General features: G+C 33.1%; 1 protein-coding gene across 1 annotated transcript in view; it reads right to left on the bottom strand.

Annotated features, from left to right (window-relative positions):
* LOC145268184 (codanin-1-like) overlaps positions 1-12,686 on the bottom strand; it is an 84,085-nt gene extending 71,399 nt beyond the window's left edge. The window contains exons 1-2 of the mRNA XM_080123414.1: positions 12,454-12,686; positions 7,963-8,573 (exon numbers count right to left, since the gene is read on the bottom strand). Of these exons, the coding sequence (XP_079979540.1) occupies positions 7,963-8,573; positions 12,454-12,537 (695 nt within the window). The 5' untranslated portion in view covers positions 12,538-12,686. The remainder of the gene's footprint in view (positions 1-7,962; positions 8,574-12,453) is intronic.
* Between the last annotated feature and the right edge of the window lie 485 nt (positions 12,687-13,171).

The following is a 13,171-nucleotide window of genomic DNA, read 5'->3' on the forward strand; positions in this document are numbered from 1 at the left end:
CCAGAAAAATATCCAGTAAATAAAACGTTGTTTAGTAAATCATTTTTTTTGCATTTCCATACACCAAACATGGATATAAATATCACTAAAACATCCGCTGGGTCATAAGCTTCATTTCGGTACCTTACTTGCCTGGGTGGATTGCCTGTAGGCCAAGCTAAACCGCGTCACACACACACACAGATAGATAGACATTAGGAAAATTTATAATAAGATTTTTATATATATATATATATATATATATATATATATATATATATATATATATATATATTTACTTATTTTATTTAGTTGTTTATTTTTCTTTCTTTTCAAGCATGTGTCTTGGTAAATGTGTTAGACACAGCCATTGAATTTTTGAAGGCCATGTGAGACTGGGCTGTTGATTGAGGCGGGAGACTCTGAAATCTCCAAATGTCCAGTTTTGAGTCTATTGAACAGTTCAGTTAAATGCAAATCGGGTCTCAGATCAGTAAGGGAGGTGGGGGATAAACAAAAAGCAATCAGGAGGTAAGCCCCAAAACAGTGCATATTCTCTCCTGATGACCCAACATTATCTGTATACAAGAATGGATTACCCCACAAGAAAAAAAAATGATAAACTTTATATACAAGTCTCCAGGGAGAGGTTGATTCCAAAATAGTGCATATTCTTACTTATTGTTACTGATACTGAGGAGACAATGAAGTCAAAAATTCACACTGCAAAAAAACAGGCATAGATAAAAAGGCCGCTATTACATGAGGACATGATTTACAGTTCATACAAAATGAGAAAAAGAAAAATTTCCATCAAAAGTTATGCAAGAAAAGCAATTGAAGCACACAAAGAAGCTGATCAACAAGTTGAAACACCACTGAAGCCAGACATGCTGTGGTTCTTTTCAGACAAGAAAAACTGCCAAGAGAGATCAATAGCTTCACTGATATTTCCCCCTATTATTTGCATATATTGATGTAGTGAAAATTGTTTGAATAAAATTAATTCATTAGTTAGTTAGTTAGTAGATGGAATTAATAATTTTATAATTTACATAAAAATGAATTCAATGATCCTAATTATGATATAATAAAATTATTAATTTTTATGTAAATTATAAAATTATTAATTCCATCTACTAACTAACTAATGAATTAATTTTATTCAAACAATTTTCACTACATAAATATATGCAAATAATAGGGGGTAGGGGGGAAATAAGTTCAATCCAGCGACTGACACCCTTTCTAACTCAACAATAAACAACAACATATGCAAATAATAAATAAAATATTTATCAATATTCAAATTTTATTTTTAGCTGCAATATTTTAAGTCTAAAAAATTCTTATTTTTTACTTTAATAGAATATCTTGTTCTTTACTTTTCCAGGTTGAATTTCTTGTCCTTTACTTTTCCAGGTTTAATAAAATCTTAAGAATATTACTTTTCATGCGCGCATTTTTCCATATAATCCATGATTTTTCCAGGCATTGCTATTGTATTAATATATAAATTTATAATATTTATTAATGATTGTCAAAAAAATTAGCTCTCAAACACACATTTATGCAATATTTATCATTCAATCACAGTAGTTCCGAGCCAGGGTCTCTACCGAGACTGCGGTTCATGAATTCGTGATCTGTATAGAGCGTAAACTAACAAAAAAGATGGCACTCGGTGTCTTTTTAGATATCGTTGGAGCTTTTGACAACATACCCTTCAGTAGTATGTTCAAGTCGCTACGAGAACTCAATGTGCCACCAGTACTCATCCGATGGATTGAGTATATGGTGAGGCACAGAACAGTTCAAGTAGAACTACTGAGGGCAACTGTTAAAAGGGAAGTAGTTAAATGAAACCCCCAAAGTGGGATTTTATCACCTTTACTATGGAACTGTATGCTGAATCCTCTTTTAAAGGAGTTTAAAAATAGGAATATTTATGCCCAGGCTGATGCTGATGACATCGTAGTGCTGGTCGCGGGTTCAAAAGCATCATTGGTCAGACGCATTGCCAAAATGGCATTAAATATTCCTAATAAATGGTCTAATCGAAATGAATTAGAATTCAGTAGCCGTAAAACAGAAATGGTCTTGTTTACATATAAAAGGAATTGCCAACTTGGTGACCTTTTTCTGAGTGGACAGAAATTGAAACTTTCGCAGGAGGCAAGGCTGTTAGGGGTAATTCTGGACAGTAAGCTAACCAGGAAAAGCCACATAGAAAAGATTTCCTCCAAGGCGACTGCAGCCCTTATGCAATGCAAACAAATTGTGGGGAAAACCTGGGCAGTTAACCCGCATGTAATGAGGTGGATATACATTGCTATGGTATGTCCCATTTTGTCGTATGCATGTGTTTCCTGGATCCGCGGGAAAGAGAAACTGTACTTGAGGAAGAAACTCCAGAAGGTACAAAGACTTGCTTGTTTAATGACTTCTTCAGCATATCCGAGCACACCTACTGGAGCATTGGAGATGCTGTTGAATATCCCTCCGATTAAAGAATTCCTGAAGGCAGAAGCGATACGGGGATCCTATAGAATAGATCTCATGGGTCTGTGGTGGTCAAGATCTGTTGGGACTACTGGAAAAACAAAGAGTCACATGGATTTGTGTAATGAGGCTAGGAAGGAACTACCGCTCTTGCATGTGCCGGGTGACCTTATGACTAAAACCAGATCATTTGAAAAGCATTTCACATGTATGGTTTATGACAGAACAGGCACAAGAGATCACGAAAAAGAGCTGGAAAGCAACGTAATCAAATGCTATACTGATGGATCTAAAATGAATGATAGGATTGGTGCGAGTGTTTATATAGAATACTCAAACCACCTCACCTGTCAAAAATCTTATTATCTTGGTAAACTGAGGACGGTCTTCCAGGCAGAAGTCTTCACCATACAGGTATCATCGGATACAACACCAAACACCGGTCATGAGCTGGCACCGAAGAGCAGGATCTAATACCTAAGTCTGACAAGTTAGCTCTAACATTCTGTAAATATCACGACAAAAACCGAAGAAGAAGGAGAGATAGCGCATGTTTAAGGCTTTTGAATCTGAGGTTCTAATCATGGAAGAGGTTCAGCAACAGGAAATAGCTATCCTTTCAGATAGTCAGGCAGCTATTAAAGCATTGGAGAATAGTACGGTAAGATCCCAAACCATACTGTGCTGCATTGAAAATCTAAACCATCTAGGAAAAGAAAACCGCATATCTATTTCATAAGGAGAGTTAAAAAAAAATTAGTTATTAAAAAAAAGTTCGGTTTTTTAATTATAAAAAAAACTGATACACGGGATTGAACCTAAAATCTTTCCACCAACCCCCGGTACTCTAACATGTTATATTGGCAAAATCGCAGTAAAAAATATTTATATACAAAAAAAAGTTATGCAAAATAAAAAAAAAAGCGTTAGTCACTTATGTATGTACTTACTCTCCTGTTTGTGAACCCACATATTTTGTTGTAACTTTTTTTCTACTGAACCAATTTTCGAAATTTATTTTTCAAAATGTAGCTAATGAGGTGTTCTATCCAACTATATAACTTGTTTGAAATTTGGTTGCGAACGGAATTAGTGGTGGGGGTTTGAATATGTCTCGATTCATTCAATTTCGGACTTAAGCATATATTCAACCACGGTAGTGGTTGAATGATATAAACAAAGTAAAAATAAAAATGAATTAAACCTTTTAAGTACAGATATATATATAAACAAAGTAAAAATAAAAATGAATTAAACCTTTTAAGTACAGATATATATAAACAAAGTAAAAATAAAAATGAATTAAAACTTTTAAGTACAGATATATATATAAAAAAAGTAAAAATAAAAATGAATTAAACCTTTTAAGTACAGATATATATATATATATATATATATATAAACAAAGTAAAAATAAAAATGAAGATCATTGCTGCAACTAAACTTTAAAAAGATTAAAAGATATAACTTTAGTTCACTCTACATATATTATGTATATTTTTAAACTTCTTCAACTAGTATACTTTTGACACATTTCGTTTTCATATTTTAACCATCTTCTCTGTGTTAGTTGATAACTTGTTATTTTAGTTCATTTTGTGGAAGTCTCTTTAATCCTTAGGTTTCTTCCTTTTTTTCAGCTTTTTTTAATTTGAAGCCTTTGATTATGTCCTACATGCTAAATTTGAAATCCTGGAATTTTGAAACGATTTCATCATTTCTTAAAAACAGATAGCAATAAACCATTTGCCATCCCTGAAAAAATTAAGTATTGTCATATTAGCATTGTTAGTTTGTGTAAAATCTTAGCAATTTTTCATTCTTCTATTTCAAAATGCAAACCTATGATTCTAGATAAATAAAGCCTTATTAACTGGTTATCATTCGTCATCTGTGTTCCGAATCAATAAAATTTATTCATCTCACATCTAATTCAAATTGGACCAATTTCTGAAGCCACAGTGTTCCAATGGTAACCCTTCAGTGCCCGATTCCGTAGACTATTGAACACATTACATACAATAACTTCCTGAGGCCAATTGACTGTCCACCAACTAGCAAACTAGACTTTCTTACCAATTACATCTCCCATCCAGTGCACAAATTAATAACAAATTGTGACTTATATGAATCAGCCATCGCTAAACTCCAGTCTCTTTTCGTAAAGCCCTTTAACATCGTCATCTTTTGGCAACCTTAGTGAAACGATTGATGATTTTTTGCAGAAACTAGATTTGCTTATTGTGGATTGTCGCTTTGAGACAGTAATGGCCAAAAAACATTGTGATCAAGCAGTTTGTGATGCCCTCATAACAGGCGTTCGCTCTTATGCAATTTAACGACTCTTAGAAAGGACACTCAATTTGAAAGACACTTTGGACTTAGCCTGTTCTCTAGAAACAGCCCAGAAACAAGTCGAATCTTATATCAACCTCACACCATGTGGTACCATTGCCGAACTATCAGTGACTCGTGAGATTTTTTGTACTTCTGAAAATGTTTCAGATGTATGCAGCGGTGGGGAGGGTGGAGGTCTCCTGTAGTAATCGACAACATCCAAGAATTAAGTACCCCACTCATGATGTGGTCTGTAGAAGCTGTGACAAAAGTCTGCTGATCAAATCGCTCCCTTAAGAAGGTGACTTCTGCTTGTGAATCATTAATCGCATCCGTAGTAACTGCTGCATCACCTGATTGTCTGTTGAAAGCCATAATTAAACTTTCAGTGAATGGAATAATCCTGGAGACTCTGGTGGATACTGGTAGCTCAGAAAGTTATATATCATCGAATATCATCTATAAGTACAATTGGCTGACAAAAACTTCTCACAGGAAGATATCAATGACGTCCATAGCTTTAACAAGCAGTACATCAGGTCACTGCTATGTGACATTAGCATATAAAGGGTTTACCTACCCATATTTCAAACTTTTAGTCCTATTTGCTCAAACATTTTATTTGGCCACGACTTTTTAAATCTACAATCAAAGGTAGAAATACCCTTTGGGGGGTCACAAAGATCCCTTCTCTGTATGCGCTATAATGGCATCTTGTTTCTCCATCACTATTCGAAATTTATCGCTTGGTTGCAAGTCTATGGCTACAAAATCCAGAAGACACTCACTGATCCATCAGCAGTTGATACAATCCAAAATTCATGACTTTCTAAAAGACTGTGTTATTGAACCCTCCTGCTGAGCACAGGTTCTAGTACCCACTAACGACCGACACAAGAAGCATCTTGTCATTGTCAGACTATCAACCAGTTCACATACCTTGATGCTTATCCTTTACCAAGAATTGATGAACTAGTAAAAAAAAAAAAATCGTTCACTAATCCATTTTTACTACCTTGGACTTGCAGAATGCGAATCATCAACTACCAATACAGGAAAAGAAGAAATTTACAGCTTTCGAAGCCTGTGGAAATCTATATCAATTCTACCGTATTCCATTTGGTGTAAGAAATGGTGTATCATTTTTCCAACGATTAATAGACAATTTAATAAAACACCAGAAGGTTGCCAACACTTTTGTGCATGTTGATAACATCACTATATGCAGCCATAATATAATGGAACATGATGAAAACCTTAATCGTTTCTTAGATGTTGTCAGAAAGTATGGCATAAATTTCAATGAAAACAAGATCATTATGCAAACTGAGAGAGTTACCTTCTTGGGTCTAAAGTGTCATTTAGAGTTGTAAAACCAGATCCTGAACGCTTTCCGTGCTTTGAGATATTTACCTCCACCACAAGATGCTAAATCACAACATGCTCAATGGATTCCTCATTTCACAGATTAAATTCAACGGCTAGCACAGAACATAGTCTTCCCTTTACCTGAATCCTGCTAAGCGGATTTCACCAATCTCAAAGAACCTGAACACTTACAATTGAAACCATAGAAACCGACGCCTTGGCTACCCAGTTGTTTTCGTTTCACAATCTCTTTTAGTCAGCAAGCAACATTACTCTTTGGTCGAAAAAGAAGCACATGCGTGCGTAAATGGCATCACTACCTTATTGGTTCCACCTTTAAACTCATTACAGATCAACACTCCGTATGACCTCAAAACTCATGCAAAATAAAGAATGAGAAGGTAGAACACTTACATTTGATGTAATATACTGTCCAGATAAAGATAATGCAAACACAGGCACACTTTCCTGAGTGGTTTGCTCCTCAACTAATCCAACCAGTCTACAAGATCTACAGGTATATTGTGTCATCTGAGCATCACATGAATTTCTCATTTTGTACATATGCGTAGACTCCCTTACTCCATCAAAGATGCGAGACAAACTATTGGGAACTGTTCCATCTGTGCAGAATTAAAATCACAATTTTTTCATCCAACTAATTTTAAGCTTGTCAAAGTGACACAATCATTTGAACGCTTAAGTGTTAACTTTAAAGACCCATTGCCATCTCACAGTTGAAACAAATATCTATTATGGACGAATATGCATGCTTCCTCTTTGCTTTGTCAAGATATGACCTCAGTCAAAAATTGTTTCTGCCAACTACTTTCGCTGCTTGGCATACCTTCCTTTATTCACTATGACAGAGCTCCATCATTCCTTTCAACAGAACTAACAGATTTTTTTGCATAGAAAGGGAATAGCAACGAGCCGCACAACCACCTATAACCCACAAGGAAATGGTCAGAACAATTAAATGCCATGTTATGAAAAACGATATCACTGGCATTGAAGTCACAAAGATTGTCGATTTCTCATTGGGAATCAGTTTTGCATACTGCTTTACATTCCATTTGTTCATTATTGTATACTGCCATTAACGCTACACCTCACAAGTGAATATTCCAGTATAATCGAAAATTAAGGTCCGGTTCTGATAAAATGTAACATATGGTCATCTAAGTATGAACCCTTCACCAAAGAAGTCGAGTTGCTAGAATGCAACCCTGAATAGACCCAAAAGAGATTAGAAGGGAGGAAACAGTGTCACTGTATCAACGTGCTCCAAAATCACAAGAAATGTAGCACCTAATACTAATGACTGTTATCTCACCAGAGATAACATCTCTACAACCAGATGCCTCATTTGAATTGAGTGTATCCGAAGAACCTTGTGAAACCTCACAGATGGATACAATGCTCGATAAGAACCTATTAGAACTCATCCTTAGACAACAACATCTCCATCCCTATCATCTAAGAAACAGAAATGCTTGAACTCGAACCTTTGTATATCATTTCATAACCCCCTCCCAGAACTTTTTCTACTCAGAGTGAAAGTCATTAACATTGTTAGTTTGTGTAAAATCTTAGCAAGTTTTCATTCTTCTATTTCAACATGTAAACCTATGATTCTAGATAAATAAAGCCTTATTAACTGGTTTTCATTCGTCTTGGAAGCTGAACTCCTAAAATAGAATAGATACTACACTGAAGCGCAAATAGAGAACCATTCAATGTTTTTTTCAAATGAAATTTTAAAAAGTAACTTACGCAGGTGATTTTTGTTGATCATTTGAGGTTATTACACGTCTATTATCCAAAAAATGGAGAGGCCGTTCTTGAAGATGTTTTACTTCTGGGGGTGAAGGTTTCCGACCACGTTTCTTATTAAAGGGTTTGATAGAAGAAATAGATGGTGCATTATTCACAGAGTCAGTCCACGTGTTTTTATTTTCAGTTAAAAGGAAATCGCTAAGGCAAATCTTGTTGTTTCTTTTATGACGTTTATGATTCACATTGTTTTCGTCATTTTTAGGTGTCGAAGAATGTAATTTGTTTTGAATCATTCCCTGAAAACCGTTTGGTTTAGTTGGTGTTTCAGCTTGCAGTTGAGGAAATTCTTCGGCAAAGTTTGTGAAAGACTTAACTCCTTGGTTAGATGCTTCGGGAAACAACTGTACTCTTTTGGGAGTGATTGTTCGAACTGTAGGATCATTTGTCACAAATCGTTTTCCTTTCGGTTTCCATTTCACAGGAGATGGGCTGGCAGATTTTGATTTCTGGAGTAGATGACATGTCTGTCCTCGTAAGTAGTTTAAAAGGTAAGGTATGAAATCCCGTCTTTCATTTTGAACCGATAAAAGCACCTCTGGAATGTCAACCTGATATGAAAAGAAAATTCAATCATTGAAATAAACAAATTATTTTCATAATTTTAGATAAAAAAAATAAACTTAGAAGAAATACAGAAAATCTTTATAAAAATCAAATGTTGGAAAAGAAAAAAAAAAATGTAAAAATAAGTTCAGATAAGTTATCTCCCTTGATAAGACAAGTTTCTATCCTAATATAAAAATGGACCATTTTTATCTATTAATGATAAGCTTCTTGAGCATTCGCCCTCTTTATGAAGAAATGTGAGATGGTCAACAAGATCACTACATTTAAGCTTTCCTGGCTTTCCTTTAAACATCATCCTTGAACTCTTTAGGATTTGAAGGAATTGATCAGAGTAGAAAACGACAATTTCATCCAAAATATCACAGAATTTCCAGGAAATATTCCATCTAACAATGTTGGAATTTTTTTTTCTAATTTTTTGGTAAACAAAACTATTATGTAGTTTAATAAACAAATTTTTTGCCCAGATAAATCCGTTTAAAATATGCAAGAGAATGTATAAAGACATCACTTAATAATTCTGAGACTTAAAATCAGACTTTATTCATCAACAGTTGTCAAAGGTGATAACCTGATTCTAAAGTTTCTATCAATTCGATATCTTTGGCCTTAAAATATGCTTTAATTTTTTATATCACTTCATTGGAGGCAAATTTCTTTTGAAGTGTGTAAAGAGTCAGTAATCACTGGTGATCAGATCTAAAGAATAAGATGGATGCATCTCTCAAATCAAAGTGAAATTCATGAAGTTTGTGATTAGTTTGCATCATGGTACATTGTCTTGGTAAAAGAGCATTTTTTTGTCATTGCTGGCCGTTTTTAGGCAATTTCCTCTTTTAAACGCAGCAATAATGCACCAATAATATTCACTATTGATGGTGTTTCCTTTCTCAAGGTAATCAATGACCAAAATATATTATGAGGACCAAAATGCTACCTGTTGAGGTTTTCATCTTTGGTCGCTTTTGACAGCTTTCACCTGATTGCTGATTTAACTCTGGAATAAAATGTTGGATCCATGTTTCATCAATTGTCACAGTGATGCAAAAACTCCTTTTTGTTGAATGAAATTATTGCAATGTTCTGAATCATGGACAGATTTTTGATTGATTACAAGTAAAAGTGGCAACCACTTTGAACGTAGCTTTCTCCTGTTCATGTGAAATGATAAATGCACTATCTTCTGATATTTTCAACTCCTTCATTATCTCACAATTTATGATTGTCCAAAGCAAGTTTGATTTTTTATGCTTTCCAGAACTGCCGAATTGGGGTAGCATAAACAGCAAGCATTCTTTGTGTCTGTACGATCACATCATAAAATCAGCATACAATTCCTTAAACTTTATTTCCAATGAAGCAGAGTCCGACTGACACTGCTTTCACTTGAACAGTATTTTCCCCCATCAGAAGGTAATCAATACACAAAACTCAGATTTCTTCATTGTTTTGAAAATTTGTGACCGTAGCTTCACTTAAATAACTAATTTGTTATTTCTGATTACGCTCAGACTTTTATACATGTTATTTAAATGACAATCATAGATTTTTTAGAAAATACTTTCTATGTCAGACCCATAACGTATTGAATAACGTGGGTTTGTTTATATTTTTCTAACCACAAGAATATGTAACACAAGAGAAGTGGAAATTGAAAATTTAGCACCTAAGATATTGTGCACTGATCTACAAAAAGAAAAAAAAAAAATTCTTAACAGTCCTCTCAACATTCCTTGATACGAGAGTCTCAGGCGATTAGCATAAAACTAACCTCTTCTCAAAGTGTGAGAAGGTAAAACAATGGCCCACTTTCTTTTGGAATGTTTGTTGAGAACATATCCTCAACTGGTAAGCCACGGGAGAGACATGTTATTTTGCTTGCAATATATTTGGGAAACTAATTTTAAAATAACTAAACATTATTCAATTCATCAGAAATCAAAATATATTAATCTGATATAGAACAAAAGTCAAAAACCTTCAAATTACAAACTGTAGGTCAATCAGTGCTGTGGAGTTAGTAACCTAAATGCTAATCTATTCAAATTTAAAAGTCCAGTATAGACATAAGAAATTCTAGAAGGTTAATAATTAAATAAAATTTTTAAATTCAAATATAAATGCACACAGCACACACACACACACATATATAATTATTACTATGATAATGTTTTTATTTATAAGCTCTATGTATATTGGACACTTGAAAACAAAATTTTTAGTTCATGTTAACTGGAATTGATATAATTTTGTTGAAAAGAAATCAATAAAGTGCTTGATCATAAATTTCATGGAACCTAATATAAATGCTTTATTTAAAAACTATACATTACAGTTTTTGTAAGTGAACCAAGGTTTCATGAATTGAATTTTCCAATACATCGGTAAACACTGCATGTTTTTCGAGCTGAATAAACATGTTACATTGAATAAAAACACAAAAAAAAATATATATCCAGTTAGGTAGAAAAGTAACTTATCTTGCCTTTGATAACATTTATTTGTTATATATTTGTTTTTTGACAACTTTTTCGAATCTATGTGTACAGTAATACAAACCCAAAAATTGAATTTAACTTGAAAATCCTGTCAAAATAAATAAATAAAATAGCTCGACGGCTCATATTCTTTATAAGTAGTCAAAGTCAGAAAAAAAAATGGGACTGGAAAAAGTCAAATAACTGCTAATAAGAAAATTGATTTCTCTCATTCTACTTCTGCCTAACTTTTTTGGGTTTACCAAAAACTTTTAACTCGTACAGTTGGTTGGTTGACCATTATGGCCATGAGAACGTTTATCTCATGAATCTGCTAATAAAAGTTTGCTGCTTTTTAGTCAATTTTTATTGTTTACATTGAGAAAAGAAAAAAAACTCATGAGAAACAAACATTTTAACAACGCCAATAAAACAAAAAAAAGTGAAAAAATACAGTAAATGGGCATTTTCAGCAAACGAAAAAGTGCTGAAAAACAAATGTTACCAAAGACAAGATAAGTTACTCGTGTACCTACCTGAATAAGATTTGTGTTTTTAACTTATTTTAAAGCCTTTACTTGCTTTGAAACAGGAGTACTGTTATCTGTTGAGTTAGAACGAAAGAAAATGGCAGTCTCGATACAGCCATTTCGACTCTCGATAATCGCTCAAATTTTTTTTAAATCAAACAAAATACTGGTAGCACGATTAGTAACATTTATTGGATGGGCTCTACCAGTATTGTCTTCTGTTTGATTTTGAACGATTATCGAAGGCTGTAAGGAGACCGTACCTTTTTCGTTTTGATTAAGATTTGACACTACTTTTATTTCAAAATAAACGTTTTAAAATAAGTTAAATACGCACACACACACACAAACTTAACCAAGTAGATCATCTTGTCTTTAGTAACATGTGTTATGTTTTTTGAACATTTTCATTTTGTTGGCTATACTAACAAATGCACATTTAATATTTTTAAAATCTTACAAGCATTTTAAGTTTCATAAATATTGGATATGAGGAAAGTAGACATTATTGATTAAAAAGATGGTCACTTTTCTCAAATCCGATATTCACGACACTCAATTCTTATAACTTTTACATATTAAACGTTTTAACGCAAATAGGTCACAAATGAGTAAATAAAGCAAAATAAACTGGGGATTTCCAGCAGCATTTTGAATTGCACGAACAGGTGTAACACTTCGATCCTTGCTGGGAGGCCAACTGACAGTTCAAAACAAAACTATAAAGTTTTAATAGAGACAATAAAAATGTTACACTGGTTAGACATTAAATATCAGAGTAAATTACTGTCGTTAAGTTAATATTTTTTTATTATTAAATCAAAAATAAAACTTTGAAACTTATAAATTATTACCTGTTGGTTTTCCATAAGAATCCAGGAGACAACGTGGTCGGGTTGGCAGAGGCCTTTAAAAAGAAACTCTAATACATTTGCCATTTTTGTTTCTTGTGTAAATTAATTAAATAGCTTTCTTTTTTAACAAAAAAGGACAGTTTAAATATGTCTAATATAAATATATACAAGCCTGATTCAAAACATTTTCTTTTTGTTTTTTATTGTTTTTTTCTTTCTTACAACATAAGAAAAGAAGTTTCGCAGCAATACAGGACAGAAAATGAAAATAGCCTCGTTTTAAAAAGTTTTTTTAAAAGTTTTTTTCAAGTAAAAACTTTTTATTTATTTATATATAAATTGTCCTAATTTTATTTTTTAATTCAGCTTTAATTCATTATTATGTTACAAATCTTTAGCTAATAGTAGCTGTTTTTTTTGTTTTTTTTTCCACTTCTACAAAAATTTACTTTCGGCGTGTCTTTTCCGCCTTACGATTTACCGCCAAAATTTAAATAGGCTGTCGCTAACAAATATTAAATGTTTCTTATTTATGCACACACACACACACACACACGCGCACACACACACACACACACACACATATATATATATATATATATATATATAATTATTTTTTACTATAATAATTAAAATAATTAGAGATAGAGAAAGAAATAAAGAATCAACTTAATTTTATCTGAAATATTTTCTTTAATAGTAGTAAGTATTAGGGTTT

The sequence above is a fragment of the Euprymna scolopes genome, chromosome 43 (genome assembly GCF_053919585.1).
Source record: "Euprymna scolopes isolate OS-2025 chromosome 43, ASM5391958v1, whole genome shotgun sequence".
NCBI classification, from domain to species: Eukaryota; Metazoa; Mollusca; class Cephalopoda; order Sepiida; family Sepiolidae; genus Euprymna; species Euprymna scolopes.